At 45.3% G+C, this 24,000-nt stretch overlaps 1 protein-coding gene across 7 annotated transcripts in view; it reads left to right on the forward strand.

Annotated features, from left to right (window-relative positions):
- The first annotated feature begins 5,703 nt into the window (after positions 1–5,703).
- Positions 5,704–24,000, forward strand: part of mast3b (microtubule associated serine/threonine kinase 3b) — a 79,616-nt gene continuing 61,319 nt past the window's right edge. For 3 of the 7 annotated variants that reach the window (XM_063201922.1, XM_063201924.1, XM_063201923.1), the window contains exons 1-2: positions 5,705–6,246; positions 13,915–14,010. In XM_063201922.1, coding sequence (XP_063057992.1) covers positions 6,200–6,246; positions 13,915–14,010 — 143 coding nt within the window. In that variant the 5' untranslated portion in view covers positions 5,705–6,199. Of the gene's footprint in view, positions 6,247–13,914; positions 14,011–21,092; positions 21,671–24,000 lie in introns of those variants that run through there. The other 4 variants (XM_063201920.1, XM_063201921.1, XM_063201926.1 and 1 more) reach the window with 3 other exon arrangements.

Here is a 24,000-nt window from a genome sequence, read left to right on the forward strand (position 1 = left end):
AGTGAATACTGTTTTTAAACGAGGACTCACGCGATCCAGCCATCAAGGCCTAGAGTCTAGATTCATTTTAGTTCATATTTTCCTTCAATCTTGATCATTTCAACAATGACCTGCAATCATGTAGAGATCAGCGATTCTCAAACTGTGGTCCGGGACCCCATCGGTGGGCCACGAAAGTATTCCAAGTGGACCCTGAAATCATTTTACTAAAATCCAGACAATATGTGTTGCTGTTGACTACTCATTTGAGTTGTATTGTTTATTGAGCCAGAGGTGGTCTCCGAACAGTTGTGAAAATTTCAAGTGGGCCCCAAGTTTTGGTGACCCTAGTTGTAGATAATCGGGATCCATTTCATGCAGACTCTTTTACCCTTTGTGTAGAGCCGTGCCCTTATTTTCCCCAAGCTTGTAATGTCCAAGTCTTAATCTGTTACTTAAGGCACCCTGTAATGTCGTAGCAATGTTGTTATGATGTAGTTTAGTCTTGCCAGCAAAATGTGATGGACCAGAGGGCTCATCTACACAAAGAGGCCACTGTGCAGCTTATGGCAGGCCCTAGTGACTGCAGGATTTCTTAGAAAATTAAATGTGGATTTGTGAAGTAAACATGGGTTTATGAGATTCATGATTCAAGAGTTAATTCTCATTGTCCAAAAGGCAATGATATGGTATACTCAGTAGATTCCCATTTAAAGTGCAACAAAGATAAAGGTGACACCAGTTCTTGATACCCCCTCCACAATTCCACTTAAAGTGCAACAAAGTTACTTGTAATAGTGCCTTCGGTGCTTGCTACCCATTCTACACACACTTTCCAAAGGATAACAGTCTATAGACGGCAGTCAACCATCAACAACATTTCTCTGGACGACTGGACAAAGTCATCTACTGTCTAAAAGTCCCCACTCACAGCCATAGTTCAGTCCAAGAGGGCAGAAATAACCATAATATAGCACTGACACACCAGACTCTCGCCTTAACAACTTTGTAACTTCGGCTGGGAACACCTGGCACAAAGTCATCTACTGTAACCCCCCACCCCCCAAATATATGTCATATGAGAACCTTGATTTTGAGCCCTCTCTGTTCCTGGGCCTGGGACATCTGACCCGTTTGTGTCCCCCCCTGTTGGATTCCCTGATGCTGATACTCCAGACTGACACCTTAGCATGACCCTGACTTCCCCAACCCCCTTTCATATGCTCAGCTGCCATCTTTGCATAGGATACTGATCCAGTGGATCTGGTGCTGGTCTCATCCAAAGCTGTGGCTAATCCACCGCTGATCTTCTGGAGGTGATCTCTTCATCTGCCATTTCCACAATTTAAATTTGGCCGCAGTGCTCAGGGCTTCATCCTCCTCTCATCCTTCTCCTCTGTCCACTAGTATTTATAGTCATACAATAGAGTGACATACTGTGTTGGTGGTATTGCATTACAGCTGTGTGTCTCACCAGGATAGGCCTATTTACTGTATGCTCCTGCCTGGTTTTGTCTGCGGAGGAGGCAAAGTAAAAGTCCTACCGTGGCTTAACGGTAGGGCCCTCGTATGCTACGCGGCTGACCGATTTGGGTCATTTGCCGGCCCTTCCCCGTCTTTCTCTTCCGGAAAAGTTTCCTGTCTCTCTCTCAAACGGTCCTGTCACTAATAAAGTCTAAAAGAACAAAAAACGTTTTTAAAAAGTCAAAGTAAAAAGCGAAACCTGCCATAATTTCCTTCCAGTACAAGTAACTTCACAGAGTTACTCGTCTAAAGTTACTGGAGCAATGTACCTGATTCTGCGCTGGTTGGATCACATTTTGGAGTTTCCTTTTTAAAGGGACACTGTGCAGGAAATGGTCAAAAAAGATACTGCAAATATGCTGCTCGTTGAAACTGGGCTGCCTATTGCCAAATTTGATCTTTACATGAAAGTTTACTAAGTAATAAACAAATATTTTCTGGTATGGTCCAAGTACAGTTATTTTTGCAGTTAAAAATGGCTATTTTTGGAAATTCAAAATGGCGGACCATGGAGAAGATCCCCCTTTTCATGTATGAATAGTGCAATTTTTCCAGTCATAATGAATACTTAGAATTTGATGGTGGTGGTAAGTATTCATGAAAAAGGTAGCATTAGTGAATGGGCAGCATGAATTCGTGAAATAAACAACAAAAAATCTCACACAGTGTCCCTTTAAGTTTTTCTGTTCTTTTAGTCACAGCAATGTCTTGCCACCTCATTAGGTACAATGGAATAACTGTGTAACTGCAATGTAATATCATGTACTAGTGTTGTACTTACACCATCCTACTTCTAGTTTTACTTTGGACACCCCTTTCCCTCTGTCCACTCGTAGATGTTCTTGGAATCTGGCATGAATGAACTCAAGGGTCATTGATAGATTTGGAGGGGCACAGGACAAAGTCATCTGAAAGGGTCCCCTCAACCGATACATTCAATTTAATGAAAACCCAATTCTGGATCGCTGAACAACTGACCCCTTCTGTCAGCTTCTCTGATTGAACTGACTGACAGGACCTGGTCCTCCAATCAAGCCATCTCTAAGGCCCCCAGCTGACTGACATTCTGGAATGACTTGTCCAAAGATTTTCAATATGGTAAAGCAAGATTTTAAAAAAAGCTGCATGCCATTATTCCATTGTATTCATTCTCCTATATCCCATCCGTAGGGTGGGAGGCTTAGAACCTCACATCATATTGACTGTAAAGCTCTTTCCGAACCGTCTCCTCCTCATCTATCCTCTCTGGCTTGTCTTTTGAGCGACCGCTGGCTGTTGCATGTCCAGTCTGGGTTGTCTTTGTTATTATGATTTTGGACTTTGTCGTGTCATGTTTACTGTATAATTGCCTGTATAATTGTAATAAATCCAACTGTTGGGTCAACTTTTAAAGGTGTTTTCATGAGGTTTGAAGGTAGCTCTATGCTAGCCTCAACCTATGAGTGTTGGGGCCCAACACCACTGTGAATAAATAATAAAGCTTCCCATTGCTTACAAATGCCAATGTAACAGCAGTGCATATCTAATTCATCCAGAGTCTATTACAACGTTGTTGTTACCAAAGTGTTTAAGAACAAGTCTTAAATCTGTCACTCTCTAGACTCCTTGAGATGTCGTAACAATGTTGTTAAGATGTAGTTGAGCATTTTCAGCAAGGTGAATATCGTTTCTGAGTTCCGGAGAAATCGAGAACTCCACCCACTTTCTCGGGAAGCAATAAACTTTGAGCAGCTCCAACATGTTCAAGGCAGTGATGTGGTTTAAGCAGAGACGTTCTATTGAGACTAAGAAAATGTTTGGTTTAAACTTTGGCACAGCCTTTTCTGGCCTCGACCAGTTGCAATCCGAGGGAGGCGGGTTAACCAAGCCATTTGGGGAAAAGTTATTTGATATCTTCTTCGTCAGACCAACATCTCTGTACGAGATTTGAAAGTCGATGAGGCTAGGCCTACACTGCCCAACAAAGGCAAATTGCAGTAAATACATACTTCTTGGGAGTTGAAAATGGCCTTCATATAACCTCATTGATCTTGTGACAAAGCCTTATGGTCCTACTGTATCAGTAACTACAATATTTAACCTAATACCAACGCTTTGCCTTTTTCTTTTTAGGGCAGTGAATTAAGTTTTGTGTGTGTTGTGGAGTTGGTAGTATTGAAAAGAAGTAATAAAAGCCTTGCTGGTAACCCTGATAAACAATCCCAAAATTTTGACTCAGTGTAACGTTTCGGACACATTGTCCCTCATCATAGTGCAGAATGTATACTAGTTGATCTGTGCCTTGGGTATGTCAAACGAAAATTGAGCCGTTGTACAGCACAGTATGTGCAGGGCCTGCTAGCTGGGCCCAGGACAAAGTCATCTAAAAGGATCCCCTTCACTCAATACATACAATGTAATGGGGACCTAAGTCTGGGCCCTACTCTCTCCCTGGGTCTGAAGATAAATGGTGTGTTGACAAGGGACTCTGGGTAGTTCAGTCATGTTGGTAATAGACTCATTTTCAAGTGGTAAAGATGTGAAGGAGGAGGTTCCTTCCTTCTAGCACTGCATGCAAGGTGTCAATTTCTATGGAGTGTAATGTACCCGTTTAACTAGTGTTCTGTTTAAAAATAAATGGGTGTTAAAAATCAAAAATCTCTCCCTGGTCCCGGGACAATTAACCCCTTTGTCCCCCCTGTCGGCTACCCTGGATGTGTGCTGTAAGACGAGAGAGCATGTCCTCTCTGTCACATACTGCACTTCTAGCAGTCGGCTGGTCGGTCACCCCCAGAAGAGACAGGTGTCAGTAGGCCTGTGTGCTCTTATTCATGAGGGAATGACATGCCTGTGTCTTTCCTGTGAGCTCATATGATCTTACTGAGCCCTGCGTATGCACACAGACACACACAGACACACACACAAACATGCAGGGCAGCTGGGGAGGGGGTGCAAAAGGGTATGTTATCCCAGGCCTAGGGAGACATGAGGCCTAGAATTGGGTCTTCATTACATTGTGTGTATTGCGTGGGGGGCCCTTTCAGGTTACTTTGTCCCGGGCCCAGCCAATGCTCTCAGCGGCCCTGCACACTTGTACACGTGCAGCACACACACATACACACGCACACACAGACACAAACATACATGCACACAGAAATATGCACTCCAGACCAAACCCACACACACGTAGACACACATAAACACCCACACACACAGATATGCACACACTGGTCAGCGAGCAGCACACACACACACACACACACACACACACACACACACACACACACACACACACACACACACACACACACACACACACACACACACACACACACACACACACACACACACACACACACACACACACACACACACACACACAGAGGTGTCTCTCTGCAGGCATCCTTTGGTGGCACGTTGCAGCCCTCAGCAACTGCTGCTGTCCTTCTACGCTGCCTTGGCAACAAGTAGTACTGCTGCGTGTGTGTCTTTGCTTGTGTGCGTGTGTGTGTGTGTGTGTGTGTGTGTGTGTGTGTGTGTGTGTGTGTGTGTGTGTGTGTGTGTGTGTGCGCGTGTGTGTGTGCGTGCGTGCGTGCGCGCGCTCGCATGTGCGTGCGTGTGTATGTGTGGGGGTGCATACGTGCCTGCTCATTCATGTGCACACGTCTATTTTGTTTACATTCCACACAGAGTAAACTGCCATACACTGGTTGGAAGAACCATGCCATGTCAGCTACGCACCTATGTTACAGCAACATAGGCATTGAAACAAGGCGTCACCCCCAACACACAAGACAGGCATACCGTACAGTACAGTACACCACCCATATGAACAACACTCGTTTCCTTTTTCCGAAACAACCACTTCGCACCCTCAGGCATCACTAACCACAGCCTGCTGAAGGTGGGTGCAGACAAGAGCCGGAAAAGGGCCGTTGGTGGCCCAAAACTGGGGCACTGCCGGCAAGCAGACTGGGCTGGATGTGGTCTACCACACAGCACAGTGTGCTGAGGACAAAGCAGTCAATATTGTGTTTTCCTTTAGAGTTTAGAAATAGACATTCACGGATACAATTGAAGCTCTGTGTGTGTGTGTGTGTGTGTGTGTGTGTGTGTGTGTGTGTGTGTGTGTGTGTGTGTGTGTGTGTGTGTGTGTGTGTGTGTGTGTGTGTGTGTGTGTGTGTGTGTGTGAGAGAGAGAGAGAGAGAGAGAGAGAGAGAGAGAGAGAGAGGGGGGGGGTGGTATAAGAACAGTGTGCATGTTCCAATTCAAAGCTTAACAATATCTGCGAGCTTGGAACAGCATTTCAGTCTGTTTTGCTCTGGCGGGGAAAGGGCGATTGATCACCTCGATCAGCGCAAGTTCCCACCTCCCTCCCCTGTCAGACGAATGGGAGTGGCGACAAGCCCACATCATCTTGAATGCATTGTCACCTATCGATGCTGCGATTGTTCATTCGGGTTGCTCGCTTTTGCGCGTCCATTCGCAACTTGGCTGTTCGTCACATGAACTTGGTTAACTCGGCAAAATACTTCAGGAGGCATTGCTAGTAAGACACGGGTACACGAAGAGTGCACTGTAGGGCGTTCTACAGAGAACAGATGTTCGTGATGTTGAAGACGATAACCGAAAGCTCAGAGAATTTCTCGCTGCCGTGGCGTGACTGAGGTGCAACCACTTTACGAACGCAGCGACTCACTCCCACCCCGCAGAAGGGATGAAATCGCGCAGAGACAAGCTGAAGATTCCTTCTCTGACATTGGAGTAAGTTGGCATGTTTTATTCATATTAAAGTGGCGGGGACATAACCCTGTAGTTTCTTTTGTATCTGAAATAACGGACTGACTGGCGGAAAGGAGGGAAGTCCCTCGCATTGATCTCAAAGATTAGGAAGTGTTCTTCGCAACAGTGAAGCGCTTGGGTTTATTGTGGCAAACTAACACACGCGCACGCATCTGTCAACTTTTAAAAGAACAGGCTGTGTAAACGGTATCATATGGTAGGCTACTGAGAAAAACAAAAGGAAATGAACAAAATATGTATGTTTTTTGTTAAATTATTTTTCGGAAGACTTTGAAAATTTTGTGACATTTGTGTGTATGTATGTCTATGTGTAAACAGGAGGCTTGAAAACAAAACAAACCTTTCGAGGTGATAAACAAATGTATAGGCCACGGCATTTACAGTATGGACCCATGCGCACGTTTTTAGCAATGTGTTGCGCACAGACTCATTTGCATATCATGTTTAACGGAACGTGGATGCCGTGGATGGAAGTTACCCTATCTCTCCCCCTAACTGTATGTTAGGTTAAACAATGATTGAAAAGAAAGATAGGCTATTTCTGTGTCCATATTTATCCCATTATTAATATAAATGCAATAACATATATGTAATAAATACATTCCCAAACACTTTGCGTTTTTGGATAAAGATCACGCTCCTCAGCTGTGTGAATGTAATAGGATGTGTGTGCACAGAGGGAGCAATATGATTACAAGGCAGTGGACAGGCCAGCACATGGCCTGTGTTCCTGAAGCAATGTCATTAGGAATCCGAGGCCATGGGGTTAGATGGGCATGTCAACTCTGCAGGGCTCTGAGCACTCTCGGCAGCTGCTGACATCCAGCCTTTGGGTGTGCGGGTGGGGTGTTCCTGGCTTCTCCCAGCGTTTAGTAAATAGGACATTTGTTGTCCATCTGTGGAGGTGGTTATTGACTGGCTTATTGTTCCTTCTTGTGCACAACATATTCCTTTGGCGTGAGAGAGAACAATCTGTGTTGGCTTAAAGTCTGATATCGTCTCCTCTGTCCACCCATACTGCCAGCTCCTTATGGTACCCCTGCCTGTGATTCCTAGTCCCTTATTCTGCCATGGAGCTTATTGGCTGTCTCTGCTACAGGCTGGGCTATAGGCGGTGTTGCCAGCCACACTGGCGTCTTGCCCAAACTCGGCCCAGATGTGGCCTGAGTCTGTTCCGAAGGTGGCTGGCTCGGTGCCATCCCAGCCCTGCCTGTGCAAAGTTGCTGTGTTGTTGTGTTGCGCCCATGCACCGAGGTCCATGCAGCAGCCCACTCAGTGGCAGTGAGCAGGGCCGGCGACAGGCATAGGCAGACAAGGCGGTTGCCTAGGGCAGTGTTTCTCAACCTTTTTTTAACGAGGCACCCTTTCAATTCATTAAAAATTTCAATTCACCCCAAACCAACAAGCCGTAAAATGGCATCGCATCCGATACCACACACGCTTAGAAAAGTAACAAGCGAAGTTGCAGCTGACTGGGGCGACCTTTATTTACTTTATTTCATAATAAATATGTATTATATTACATAATTTATTTATCAGCCACGTTTCCGCGGCACCCCTGAGGGGGGCCTGCGGCACCCCAGGGTGCCCCGGCACCCCTGTTGAGAAACACTGGCCTAGGGCACCAAATGTCTTGGGGGTGCCATATAACGCCGGGAAATCCCATAGAATTAGAATGTCAACTGAAAGAAAACACTAAACTTTACATTGCCACTCACTGATTATTCAAGGGCACTCAGTAAGTGTACAGGTATACTGTATGTAGGTAGGCTACTAGATCAGCTCTCCTCTATCAGGCGTACGACACTACAGATGCTCATTTCTAAATGCACAGAAAGGAAAGGGGGTGCTGGCCTAGGGCACCAAATTGACTTGAATTGGCCCTGGTGGAGCTGCCTTGCTCTGCCTTACTTGCCTCTGTTGCTGCACCACGCTTCTCCTCCAGCCAGCCTACACAGTAAACATCACAGTGCTAATTCAACAGTTGGCTTCAGTACTAGTATAGTGTTGGTGCAGCAGCTCTGTAAGTGTTGGTGCAGCTCTCTAAGAGTTGGTGCAGCTCTCTAAGAGTTGGTGCTGCATGCGGGGGAGTGGTGATGATGCCCCTTGTGTGTGCGTGGGGCGAAGGCAAGAGGCAAGCGGCTCCCTGGGACGTCCACTACCACCAACGCCTCACAACGCCCAAGTGTAGTCCATCACGATCCTTCAAATATGTATTGCGGATGCAGGCATGCACGCACACACACACACACACATGCATGTACTGTACACATACAACACACACACACACACACACACACACACACACACACACACACACACACACACACACACACACACACACACACACACACACACACACACACACACACACACACACACACACACACACACACACACACACACGACACACACACGACACACACCACTGGACCTAATCTAGTATTACGGCAGGTTATCCCACAGGGTAACCAACACTTCATCAGCCACTCACTCCTGTAAACGGAAAATACCAGCAGCAGTAGCTCACATCTGTAGTTTTGCCATTTACACAGTATTTATATTCAAACGTGCTACTCTAAGAGTTGTGTTAAATTACAGTGGTTAAGGCAGTGCAGAGTGACGGACGGACGGAGGTGAGAGAGTGAGAGGGTGAGGGAGAGGGGAGTAGGCGAGCGAACGAACAAATTAGCGAGTGAGCGAGAAAGGGAGGGGGGGTACACAGTTTGTTTGAGTGAGTGTAGCAGCTTACCGTATAACTGATATGTATATGTATAACTGAGTGTGTTAGTGTGTGAGTGAGTCAGACTGTGTGTGTGTGTGTGTGTGTGTGCGTGCGCACGTGTGTGCGTGCGTGTGCACATGTGTGTGCGTGTGTGCGTGCGTGTGTGCGTGTGTGTGTGTGTGTGTGTGTGGGTGAGAGAGTGAGTGTGCTATGTACGTATGTATGGCAATGACATCGTGAATGAGTGTGTGAGTGAGTGAAGTGAAGGAGTGAGGGAAGGAGTGAGTGAGTGAATGATAAATACACAGGCAGGGTGCTGAGCCGGGGAAAGACCTCCAGTGTGCCTGAGGAAATGAGGGATTGCCTGGGTTGCCTGGTGCGTGTGTGCGTGTGTGCGTGCGTGCGGGGACTGTCCATCCTGCAGCTTGTTTTCCCAGCGCCCTGGCTCATCACTATGACAACCAGCCTGCAGCTCGCACAGTCGCTATGGCTATCCACGGTGGCCAACCTGGAGATGTAGCCTGTGCATTCTCATACACACGCACATACTATGAACACACACACGTACACGTACACATACACATGCGGGCACGAACTCTTACACACCTGCGGGCGCGCGGGCACATCCACGTACACACACACGCACGCACGCACACAGGCATATGGTGATATGCATGGACGCGTTCACAAATGTAATACAACATATGTAATACAACATATACAGCACATGGACACAAAACCTCACAGACACAGAAAGGGCACACAGGCATATACAGGACACAAACACGTTTAAGCCCAGAAGAGCCCTCCGTTCACATACCATTTTTGCACGCCTGCCCAAAAGATGAAATGCAAACATTCTATTTAAACACACTCTCTCTCCCTTTCTCCCTCTCTCTTTCTCTCTCTTTCTCTCTCTCTCTCTCTCTCTCACACACACACACACACACACACACACACACACACACACACACACACACACACACACACACACACACACACACACACACACACACACACACACACACACACACACACACACACACACACGCACACGCACACACGTATGCAGTGTTGGCAGGTTTGGTGACCATATGATAAACACCTTGCCACCCTGAAGAGACAGGTCAATATGCAATAAGGAGAATACTGAATGATCACACCCAGGGCCGCTGACAGCTTTGGCTGGGCCCAGGACAAAGTCATCTAAAAGGGCCCTGTACCCAATACATAGGCCTAGAATGCAATGAGGACCCAATTCTGGGGCCCCTCTCTCCCTGGGCCTGGGACAACTGACCTGCTTGTCCCCCTTGTGGGCGCCCCTGATCACACCACAGTGTACTGGCAGCAGCCTCTACCAATGCCCTCAAACACCCTCAGCCACCTGTTATGGTCCAGTACAGCAGCAGCCAAATACTCTGATACCTTGTTGCTTGCCATGCATTTCATAACAACATCAGTGTTTTTGTTCAGTAGAATATGGTCAGTCATCAGTTGCTGCTGGCGGCTTTTAGCTTACAGTTGTGTTTCCCAGCAACAGTGATTTCCCCAAGGATCTTCCAAGGTAGTTTCATTCTAGACCCCCCCTCGTCAACCATATCCATGCACGCACGCACGCACGCACACACACACACTCAAACACTCGCACACACAGGCACACACAGGCACACACACATACAGAGGAGAAAGTCTGTGATATAGGCTCACACACTGTTTTAGTAAGCCTGTGTTTACTATTCACTTGGGCTATTACTCTGTAATTAATGTGTAAATTATATAAATGTTTTGTTCTTATCTTTACATGTAACGTGCATAGTGACTGCATCGATTTACAGTAATGAAAACCATCGTTAGGATAGCAGGATGGAAACAGTGAACCAAGACCTAGTGGCAGGGACAGTAGGAATTTTGGCATCTGTATTGAATGGTATGATATATGCTGATGAACCTGTAGCCTATACCTTCTGCAAATTATACTGTGTCATTTTGCATCTAAAATGGAGGTCAGAGCAAAGCCTTGTAAGTTTGCTTTTGTAGGATCACTACGTAGGCGACTAATCAGCCCTGGCAAGGTGACCATTATAGACGCACTGCTTAATCAGGCCCCTGGTATTGGAATATTGATTTATCCCCCCAAACACCCCCGCACATAGCCTATGTTGATGGTTGGCTGCAGATCCATAATAATCTCCTCATTCAGATGGGCACCATAAAAAAGTAGACTACACCACTGCATAGGGCCCACAATTTGATACTGGAAGGCGTGTCTGATATTAAATTCTGTATTTATTTCAAAACCAGCGGAATCCATATCACATTAAAAACATCACAGCACAGTCAAATACTTAAAACTGAACAATAAACAGAAAAAGAGAGAAAAAAACCCTCACACATATTGCATCACTCTCATTCTCACATACAGGCATGGTCGCCTGTGATTCAATAATACAGTAGATGTGATAGAATGGGGGGGGTTGCCTTTTCCTGTGTTACATTCGTACATGCGGTCTGATTGGCAGATGGACCCACCACATCCGTCAAAGTTGAAAGTTTTGGCGGAGGCAATTGAGCGTTCCCCACAATGCATTTCATGTCCATCCATCCAAGTCAATGGGATCCGTCAACACTGAGTGCCAGTGTGAAAGTCATGTGAGGCTTTGGTTTGTTGGATGTAGTCGGTATGGGTTTCACGCCACACTATGGCCAGTGAGGTCGCATGGCAGCAGCCTGGCTCTATTATTGATACGGTGCGATGGTACTTTTTTGTCAATTTTCACTGAAATTCGTTTTGCATCCCTGAGAAATACTCGATTAAGACAGGACATGCACATAACACCACAAGACTATCGCAAATGTGCCATAGGCTACTTTTGTTTAAGTCACATATATCAGTGTTTATGTTGTTTATCGTGCCTTTTTTTAAACTGTGTATACCCTTTTAGTGTAATTTCACTTTTTGACCCACCCTGTATTTTGTTATAGAGTCAGATACTGCCTTATTATTAAGCTAAGGCTGACAGACTTCCAGCATTAATAGAACTATGTGATGCACGGTAACCTTTGAAGAGTAAACAAACCCATACCGGTCAAGTTATATCTGTGGAGGGGGAACTGGCATTTACGAGGAAAAACCACACAACATGAAAGCAGTTATAACAGGTCGTTGTTCTGTCTGCATGGTTTAGACTGGTTCCCGGGCAGAATGACGTCATTGTGAGAATGATGTGAGTGATTTATGACACACGGTGTGGACGGAGAGGCATGAGGAAAAGATAGGAAGAGAGGACAAGAAAGGAAGAGAGGAGGAAGGAGGAAGGAGGAGAGAGGAAAAAGAGCCCCAGGCAGGCTGTGCTGCCACTAAGGGCTGAGCATGACTGAACAGGCCCTGAATGACCACGCAGACATGTCAGATTGGCTTTCTGCAGGCCGCTGCCTGACAGACAGCAATGTCGACAGGCTAAAAGACAAACTCGCCAACAGATGGTTTCAGCTAGAAATGTCAACAGACTAAAAGACAAAATGTTCAGACAGATGATGTTGGCCAGGACGGCAACAGACAAGATGCCTTTAAAAAATATACAGGAACGACAAGGAGAAAAAGAAAGACAAGGGGAAAACAAATACCTCTTTATACAACCCAAAACAGACAATCCCGTTATGCCACAGGAAGAATATTACATGTACAGTCAGTCAAAACCATTGACATGATAGGCAGATTAACAGACCTAAAGCAAGATGGTTTTAGACAATAGCGGATAGACAAATGAGCACAGACAGAGGATCTGAAATTCAGTTAGAAAGACGATTGGTTGGGAAGCAGACCGCACAGAACAGTTGATTAGGGAGTTAGGGAGATAAACACAGAGACTGACTGACTGACTGACTGATTGACGGACTGACTGGCACAGAGAGACAGATGGACAGGTTGGCAGAGAGAGAGAGAGAGAGAGATAGAGACAGACAGACAGACAGACAGACAGACAGACAGACAGACAGACAGACAGACAGACAGACAGACAGACAGACAGACAGACAGACTAATAGACAGACAGTAGAGGCAGGAGAGGCAGCACAGCTCAGGTGGGGTGGGCTTGTGAGCTGACACTGTAGACTAGAGATGGGATTTATGGCTCTTTGGCGGGATCCGGATCTTAGTGGCTCGTTCCTTTCAAAGAGCCGTTCAAAAAACTGGCTCTTTTGGCTCTTTTTTAAATTATTTTTTCAGTGTTAAGAATGTGATATTTTGACTCCTCCTCAAGGTAATTTTGTCCAAACAACAACTGATTATTCTCCTGCTTCTAAAGGCCGTTTTTGCCTCTCTTTGAGGCAAACAATTGTGTTTTTTCCCAAATGTAATTACTCTGGTCGAGGTCACGTGCTTAAAATGAATGAGAAATGAACCAAATAACGGTCAAGTGGCTCCCCCAGCTGTGATCCGGTTCCTATCGTTCACTTCAGGGAGCCGTTCAAAAGAACCGGCTCGTTCATGAACGACATACCTCTACTGTAGACAGGAAAGGGGAGAGGAAAAGAGTTAAAGGGACATGCAAAACCCGAGCCCTACACAGAGACCGAGAAACAAGCAGACAGACATGCAGACAGGCAGAGTTAGAGGGACTTAGAGAGCGAGAGAGAGAGAGAGAGAGAGAGAGAGAGAGAGAGAGAGAGAGAGAGAGAGAGAGAGAGAAAGACGGGGCGGGGTGTCAACAAGGGAAGCCGACAGGGGGGGACAGGGGGACAAGGAGGGAAGGAGCCCAGAATTGGGTCCCCAATACATTATTGATGGAGGGGCCTTCCAAATGAATTTGTCCTGGGCCCAGCAAAGCGGCCCTGGTGTCAAAGGTGTTTTGAGTGGGTGAGTGCTGACCTGTGTGCGTGTGTGTGACCGTTGTCTTGCCTTGCAGTTTGTCTCCCACATGCCAGAGCCCCGCCCCTGCCAACGTCAGCCCATGCAGTCCATGCAGCCCCTGCAGCCCCTTACTAACATTACATCCCTGGAGGTAAGACACGTCTCACACACACACACACACACACACACACACACACACACACACACACACACACACACACACACACACACACACACACACACACACACACACACACACAGGCACGCACGCACACGCGCACGCGCACACACAGACACACACCAACCAACAAGAGATAGAGAGAGAGAGAGAGAGAGAGAGAGAGAGAGAGAGAGAGAGAGAGAGAGAGAGAGAGAGAGAGAGAGAGAGAGAGAGAGAGAGAGAGCGCGAGCGTGTGTGGCGATATACTTTTACTGTAATGTACATTTATGTGTATAAGTTCTTTGTGTATGTTTGGATTTGTGTATTTATGTAAGCTGACAGACACCTTAATTTCCTTCGGGATCAATAAAAGTACTCTACTCTACTCTACTCTACTCTACTCTACTCTCTCTCTCTTTCTCCATCACTCACTCACTCACTCACTCTCTCTCTCTCTCTCACACACACACACACACACACACACACACACGCACACGCACACGCACACACACACACACACACAAACACACACACACACACACTCTCCCTCTCTCTCTCTCTCTCTCTCTCTCTCTCTCTCTCTCTCTCTCTCTCTCTCTCTCTCACACACACACACACACACACACACACACACACACACACACACACACACACACACACACACACACACACACACACACACACACACACACACACACACACACACACACACACACACACACATAGATTCCAAATAGGGCCAGTCAGGGCCCTCTGAAGTGCCCCTCACCTCTCCCCTGAAATGTAGCCTGCCAGATCCAGGAATACATACATATGTCATATGTGGACACTGTGAGTAACAAAGAAAGGCTCTCTATCTCCGTCTCTCTCCGTACACAAGCCAAACATGTTCTTATAGTGTAGGCCTGTAGGAACCCAACACACACTTAGCTAATTTCTGACCATGTTTTCCACATAATCCACTGAAGAAACAGAGCGCCCACACACACCCGCACGCATGCATGCACGCAGGCATATGCACACACACACAGAAGTCATTATAACAAGATTGTGACGCACCAATGCATGCAGGCTGTAATTCTGTAAAATGATGAGTCTGACGAAACAACGACACAGCGAGCCTCTGTCTTCGGCAATTGTTTGGAAAATCAAAGATTATCGGAAAAGGAGATGAAAGCACTGCAGTCAAAGGTGGCTTTGTTCTTTTGGCTTGATGCACAGAGCGATGAGTCTGGAACTGTTGTCAGTGTATTGTACAGTAGTGGGCCTAACCATGTGAGAGGCTGCAGCGTGTTTATGTAACAGGGTGATGAATATCTTTGTTTTGAGGACGTACGTACAATCCGAGCTCTGCATTAAATATCATTATTATATGGTGTGACGTCATCGGTCGAATGCTCCATTCATTTCAACGGGGCTCCCCAACGTTCGCACGTCTGTTATTTTTCGATAACGGACGGGTTGGTCTATAACAGACCGCTGTCAATGGCAACAAGACTTTTCACTGCTAAAGCGACTTTTCAACAAGACTCTAATCAGCTGCTGTGATAGACAACACCTGTTGTCCTGGCTACCTAGCTGTTGCCTAGCGGTGTTCCACAACGGCACTGTTTTGCGCAGCAACAATCTTTTGACATTAAAACTAGACTTAACATTAAATAGGCCTAAAGAAATGTCCCCGCCATGTGTGAATCATTTAAGTATATCCATATAATAAGCGGGTTAACTTTCGGCGAGTCGGTCGCTTTGTGGAATAGCAGCACTCCGCTCCGCGTCGGGGTCTATAGATTGTCTGTGTCGTGCTGCTATTCCACGGTAGCGACCTTCTCGCCGAACGTTAACCCTTACTTAATGTTCACATGAAATATGACAAGAAATGACATTTGCAATACAATTATGTAGTTTTTCAGGGGACCTGAAGTTGAAGGTCTGTTGTAAAGGTGGTCGCCTTCAATATAGGACTAAAGTGCAGGGGGAAATCCTGGTTTGTGTTCATAGTACGGCCCCTGCAGGACTTTATAACATTTGAAGTGGCCCCTAAAATGAAAAAAAGGTTTCCCACTCCTACAGTAGCCCCTTAATGCACACCGTACCTCAAGTGACTACCACTATATTAGTTCTAAAATACTATGACATAAGACAGGGCCTTTAGTAATGCACTACGACTTGGTCATGGCCAATCTGGTAACAGCAAATTTATCATGCTGTGTCTTAACGGGTTAAAATTACGTCTGGGGAAGACAGCCTCAAGGGTCGAAACATAGGTTCCCCACCCCTTAATTTAATGTATATATAGTGCCATTAGCTGTGGTCGCACCACCCGTCTGCTGACGTCTACCACAGAAACGTCATTGACCCTTTACTCAAACTGGGAACCCACAATTTGTGTGATTAAGTTGAGTATACAACCAGTAGTTTCTGACTAATGCAGATGGAGCTATATACTGTGGTGATAGCTCAGACTTTTCAGATCTCTCTAATATGGTTTTGGTTGCTCAGATGGTACAGCCGAGCAACAAGCATCGACCCCTGCTGTGTCCACATGGCCTGCAACAAACCCACGCTTGTGCAAGCATCCTTTTGAGGAGAAAAAAGGAAAAATATACCCCCCCCCCCCAAAAAAAAAAATCTCCACAAAAACAAATGGGATTTGGCATTAATGAGTCCATGGATATGGCACATCAATATGTCTGAGCGATACATATGTAGGTTGCCTAGCAACGCCGCTGCACAGAGGAGGGGCAAGTGATGTCCTCAAAGAGGGCTCTGTTTTCCTCGCATCATCATCATCCTCATCATCATCATCATCATCATCATCATCACCCCCCTGGTCTGAGGCCCTGCCCAGTGCCCAAACTCATTAACCCTAATGACTAATCACACACCAGCTCGCCAATTGTTAAAACACACCACAGCATGACGGCCTAATTGCGCTCGTTATGAGCAGGCTGATCCCAGTTGTGTAGTTACCACCAGAGCTTATGGCGTTACACAAGAGGTATGGTTCCTGTGGTTATATACAGCAGATTGCAGGTTTGTAACGATGAACTCCCTATCAGGCTGAGCTTATTTGAGCTGAGAGTTCAGTTCACTCTGCTATGTTGGCAATGGTTTGAACTGTTGCTGTTGTACGTAGGCTTTGAGTATGACCATAATGGGGGTGGCCAAATGGTCATGTATGGTCTTAAGATTTGAGGGTTGCAGGTTTGAATCCCACCCCTTCCTCTCCCTACACCACCATCAATGACTGAAGTGGCATTGGGCCTAACCCCACACTGCTCCAGGGATTGTAACCAATACCCTATAAATAACTCTCTGTAAATAAGTGCTTTGGATACAAATTGTCAGCTTAGTGTAATGTAATGTACCAGGTTGTGTGAGAAAATGGAATCCATAATGCTTTACTTGGTAGTGTGCTTTCTTCAAACACTACAATGATCAAAATGAGAGTAGTCATCAGGTCAAAGATTCTAGAGTGCTATGCTCACACTTCTAGAATCTTTGCCTCTGTTCTTCTTGTTGCCATGCAATGCCATGTTAGATGAAGCCGAACCGCCCCTCCCTGGAGGGTGCAATTTACCATGCTTGTTGAACAGCTGTTGAACCACCCTAAAAACACATGGCCTATAAGGTGATGAGGTAAGGAAGACGAAACAAATCGTTTTTTTGTTATTGTTGTTTTTTTTGCAACAGACACTAACAGCCATAACTTAATGACACAAATGACTGTCTGAATAACATGAGTGGATGATCATTGGCAGTGATAGGCTAGAACAGTAGTTCTTAACTGGAGTAGTCTTGGGACCCACAATTTTCCATGGTCATTACATTGTGACCCAATATTTTGCTGCGCCATCAAAATCTTCAAACAATTATCAAAAATATACCTATGCATTTGATAATATATGCATCAGCATTTACAATCTACACTGGTATACAACATGTCTGAACTAAGTTAGTGGATAGGAGTATAAACCGTGTTTCACTCTCTTTTTGACATCAGTCATTTCACAATATTGTGTGTGTGCGTGTGTGTGTGTGTGGGGGGGGGGGGAATAGTTGTTGTTGGAATGCTCGTTTTATCATTCATGTTTGTTCTGGTTGTTGTAAGGCCGGTGTTTCATCTATCACCATGAGAGATAACAAAAATGGCAAGGATTAGGACGAGGTAGGCCTACAAGATTGAAAACTGATTTCATTACATTACATTATTACATTACATTGCATTTGGCAGACGCTTTATAACCAAAGCGACTTTCAAAAGAGGACATAATCATAGCCAACATCGCAGCAAATACAACAAGGTTATATAATCAGCAGCAGCCTAGGTCTGGGCTCCGCCCGGGACTGTCCCTCTGTTGAAAGTGGGATTTAGACAACCTCATAGGCAGGGTCAGTTCTTTGATGCGAGGCGAGATGCGGGGCCCTTTCCTTTTTTTGCATTTAAATTGGCATCTGATAAACAAAGCATCATATAGCTGATGGAGCACAGCTGATCAAGTGCCTAAAAACATACTGTGCCCATGAATAATCTCTGTCAATGTTAAGTTTAATGTTTTATTTCACTTGGTGTTGTTCACTAGGACAGTGGTTCTTAGCCTGGGGTGCGGGCCCCCCCTGGGGGTACGCCAGAGATTTCAGGGGGTGTGCAGAATTTTGTTTTTGTTGAGGTTGTGATTCTGCTAGCAAACATTACAATTACCGGTAAGCCAAATCAAAATTAAACTAGATTGCATTTCCTCACAGAAAATGCTGGAGTATGCTTGCCCATCTTGCATTCGTTGCCCTTCATGCATGCCTTGCCTTTCATGCATGAATTGCCCTTCATGCATATGCTGCCCCTCATGCATACACATCATACAGTTAACCATCTGTACATGAGCTAACTTCCTGTTTGGTATGTATCATATTGGCAAAAACACATTTTCACTAACTGTAGCGCCCCCCAGTGGCCGTATTGCACTGAATTTGGTAGGTACCCTCTGGGTGTACTGGAGATCATATGTGAGAAATTTCGTCAAGATCTGTCAAGGCGTTGCTGAGAAATGAGCTAACTTCCTGTTTGGACAGCGTGTTTGTCTTTGTTGTCAAATTTGATTGGCTGCTGTGCGCCGGTGCTTTCAGCTATTGCTCTGTAAATTTCAGCATAGGTGTAGAATAGTCCAATGGTGGTGTGATAATAATTGTAGGACAAGCAGAAAAAAATTGTGGGCGGAGCATCATTGTTATTGATTTTTGAATATGTCAAAATGGCGGGAAATTCATGATGGAAAATATGACCTCATAGTATGCATTGGATTCGGCTTGACCCAAGGATTTCAGCGATACCAAGCGTTTGATGAATTGAGGTTAATACGAGCTAATATCGTCAAAAACACATTTTTACTTATTGTAGCGCCCCCTAGTGGCGCATTTGCAAGAAAATCATTACGTGTCCTCTGAAGAAAGTGCTGATTATTTGTATAAAATTAGGTTGTGATACAAGAAGCCGTTGCCGAGATATGAGCTCACTTCCTGTTTTGCGTCTCCGCCGCCAAATTTGATTGGCTTCTGTTGGAAGACGATTTGATCAATCGTTCCAGGACTTTTAGGATAGATGTATCTCAGTCCGAAGATGCCCTCACAAAATTTCCGTGACGATCGGACAAAATTTGTGGGCGGGGCATTAATTTTATTGATTTTTACAACAATCAAAATGGCGGAAAAACTTTCCAGACGGAAAATGACGTCATAGGGTGCATTAGATTCGGCTTGGCCCAAGGATTCCAGTGATACCAAGTTTATGAAATTCCGACTAACGGTTCAAAAGTTACAACATGTAATGCACTTGCAACTTTGACCTGCTGGTGGCGCTACAGAGTTTGAGGTACCCCTGTGAAAAATACAAATCCAAGTCGTGTTATCAAGCCGAACGTTTCGGTCTTTGAACGGATTTTCTATCTTGAGCGGTTCTTCATAACGAATGGTCGTAGACGGAAGGAGAAAATTAAAAAGGGGAAAAAGGGGAAACGGGGGAATAACAATAGTATGCTTGCCGCATGGCAATTTTGGTCCCCATGTACAATGTACATTCATTGCGGTAGCCTATTGATTAATGTCTGAAGCAAAAATCATTTTTAGTTTTAAAAACAGTTTTAGTACGTACACACGTGTAGAAGTTTGGGTTGTGGGGGGGGGGGGGTACGCGGCTTGTCTTGGGCACAGGTAAGGGGGTGCGTTAAGAAAAAAAGGTTAAGAACCACTGCACACTAGGACTTCATCTGATGCCTTCATCTGTCTCCTCTGCCATGGCCCCAGGTCATTTCCCTACTTGGCCTATAGGAGGCGCCTGCATTCTTTGTGGTTGTGATGCCAGAGTGATGAGATTATTTTGATGAGCATGGTTAATTGATTAATGTGCATGTAGGCCTATTTACTCGGGAAACTTTCAAAAAACTTTATTAAAATCAGTGCATTCTAACATTTTAGTTTTGAGTCTATAAAATAGATATAAAAACCTGAATAAGCCTAGTAGGCCTATAGGCCTATATGAGCCTTTCATCTGGACACTGATCAAGGGACTGTCTCTCTGTAGCCTAAACGACAAGGCTACAAAGCTGGAAAAGAAGCTTGCCATTCCAATCCAATAGGCCTAAAAAGAATGTCCTCATTATTATGCCTACTGGTATAGGATAGCTGTAGGCCTATCTTATAGGGCTATGATGAGTACAACATGTGCCTACCCGTTTGAGCAGTGAGGCTTGATTGCATGTCTGAAAGTCTGAGAACTTGTTGGGAGTGCACAGGTTAAGCCAGTTGATCCAATACCCATTCTGCCAGGGCCAGGCTCTACCCACTGTCGCCTGTCTGTGAGGTGACAGCTTAGGATAGGACATGTCAGCCTACAGTCATCCATGTAGCCAAATCCTCACCTGCTGAGTTTCTTTCAAAGGGGAAAAAGTCACTTACTTTCGCTTTATTTTTTTCTCTCCTCGTGGTTAAATTAAATATATTGTGCAAGAATAAATATGTTCTAAACATGCCTACATTTGTGAAGTCATTGGATTGTACCATTTTGTATGTGGTGAGGACAGTAGACTAATCGCCTCCCTTTTAAGCGGAATGGTACATCCCAATGTCGTTAGCGCACCATCGCAACTGAAAGTTTGAAATAATGAAGTCGCTAGTTTGGCTGTGATACAGTGTGCTGCAGTTTGTAGAAAATGGGATTACCAAAAACGAACATTTCGCGTGTCGAAGTACTTCAGTTCATCCCGAAGACATGCTGGTGACTGCATCATCATGTAAAAGCGAAATGGAGGCGATAAAAAACGGAATGCTCGGGTGTCAAGTTACTGATGCTAGCCAACTCACAATTTGATATTCATTGGCAAGTGCTAGCTACACTCGACCCATCACAACAGTCGCGCGAAACGTTAACGCTGGTTGGCACAAAACCCTGAAGCCATGGAGTACTGGAGAAAACAAGTGTTATATTGGCTCCCTTGATGCCCATTACACGACTAAGAGGAGGCAGCTCCTCTCCTCTTTCTGCATAGGAGTTGTATTCGTTTGTCGGGGACCACACGATGTCTGATCCAAGTCACTGGACTGCACTACCAAGTCAGAAATCTCATTTTGTTACGGGGGCGATGCTGAAGAGATCTAAAAGGTACGGTAAACGAAAAGCTTCCTTATGCACGCGCCTATCGCTGAAACGAAATTTCATACAACGCAGTACGCTAATACCTACCCGAAATCCTTTTCAGATTTTATTTTGCCCCTTTTAAATGTTTTGATTTGGCTACACTCTGAGAAACTGTCAAAACGGAATAGAATGGAAAGCATCTCGGATGTGGTAATTGAATGAACTAAAGTTTAGTTAATCTTAAATAAATACGCGAAGAGACTGCTCCGTTGAAACTAATTGTGCTGCAGTAGTGTTTTCCCTCCCTTCGACATGTATCACCATGTGTGGTCTTGCCGTATTAGTCTGTTCTTTTTCACTAAACTGTCAAGCCATGTGGACGGCTGAGCTTTTGTTGATGTGTTGTGCAGCTATGCTGCTCTGGGTTGGTGATGCGTGCAGCAAGTTTTCAGATAAGATGCGATGATATCAGGTGCTCGCTCGTGGGTGTCATTGTTTTGATGCGCGCGCTCTATCTGCCGAGCTTAGTTTGATAACAATTCGGACAACTGGGCTATAGCCAAACCAGAGCGATACTGGTGTTTGTTCTCCCCTGATGTGTCACACAATTGGATTAACGCTAGAATTGAATCCACCTCCTGCACTGTGTCGCAGGGGGAAAAAAACTGTGACAGGCTGCTGTGCATCGGTTGGCCTGCGTCCCACACAGTCACAACTTGTGGAGCTGTCAAGTTGATCGATGAGTCACCCTTTCATCGCCCTGTGTTTATTTCCTATCCTCTGCCCTGGCACGGTCAGAGTTGTGCTTAATCTGTGTTTGGGGAATATTCTAGCCATATGCCACTCATCCACCTCGCGTAACACAGTGGCGACTGACAACTCCTCCCGTCGATTTAATACGAGCAGCACATTCATTGTTCACGGCCTGAATGTGACTTCTGTTAGGGCACAGATGTAGCCTTGACGTGTGCTGTTATTGCCGTCTATTGTCACTGCACCCATTGCTTCTCTGCGCAATTGGTTGAGCGAGTAGGCTAGGCCTTATGATCCCAGTGTCCTCCTAGACATGTTCAGCTATGAGAGGTTACACTGTGTCCCTGGTTAAGTTGGACATCATCAGGCAGGATGTTTAACATCAGGGTCATTTCACGTGAAATCAGACACTTTTGGGACCCGACCGACACAGATTTCAATCATGCTGTGCCTGTTTAGTAGAACCCCAGAGAGCGGGTCCCAAAGTGTCTGATTTCACGTGAAATGACCCATAACATGTATGTCCACATAACATTCAATTGCTCATTAAAAATACCAACATGTTTACCTGTGCACAACTGAACATGAATATTTTGCTACTGTGATTGATGGGAAATGTTGCTTGTTTGTTTGTTTGTTTGTTTTTAACATACATTATATTTTACATACAGTACACCTTTTAAATCACATAGACTCACAAGACTTATGGGTATTGTATTGTCACTACTGCCCTATTGTATCGTTCCTAGTCTGGCCTGTCGGTCCAATGTGAAGAGGGGAAGGGAGTCTTGCACATTGGGCCTCCTCATCTACTTCTCCAGGGGGGTATTCCAAAAACCTGGTTCAGTAGTAAACCAGGTTAAGTAAACCTTGAGTTATACATAGGTTCACTGTGTTTATAAACACAATGTTGTGAGGACGGACAAGACACTGGCAGCCAAATATGTGAGCTAATTTTTTGACCGACAGCGATTTTCAACAATCAGAGGTTGAGTTGTGAGCATCTAGTGTCGCGCAGCCAAAAGAAAACAAATGGAGAGAACCCATGTATAGGACATCATGTAATAGAAGAGCTAGCTGTCCTAATCTTCTTAGCTAAATGACACACCGAGTCGGTATATTAGCAGGTGTAACCTACCTCTTCCTGTAGGTTCATTTAGCCAGGTGTGTATCATTTAACCATGTTCTCGGAATAACCCCCTGGACTCCCACTTCGTCCACTGTTGGGAATGCAGATTATTATTCTTTCTGAACTGAGCCTGTATGATTTTTAGATGGGTTTTTTTTTTCAGTAGGTGGTATCGGACAGGAATCAGTTTTTCAGACTAAATTGCATCAGCAGCAATCTGCTGTTTGGATGAGCCTTCAGTTCTGCCAAACCAATTAATTAATTACAGTTAAGTGCTGTTGTAAGTGGCACTTGTGCGTCCAACTGCATGCAGCACGGCGAGTGTAGGAGGGTTTGGGCGTAGAAAATGCGTTATTGAATTCTGATGTCAAGGGCCTAATAGCTTTTGCATATTAACTCTGTATGGTTCACAATCTAAAAACCATCAGCTGCTTCACAGACTATTTGGCCCGAGAGAAATAGCATTGTTCTA

Source organism: Engraulis encrasicolus, chromosome 6 (genome assembly GCF_034702125.1).
Source record: "Engraulis encrasicolus isolate BLACKSEA-1 chromosome 6, IST_EnEncr_1.0, whole genome shotgun sequence".
Lineage (NCBI taxonomy): Eukaryota > Metazoa > Chordata > Actinopteri > Clupeiformes > Engraulidae > Engraulis > Engraulis encrasicolus.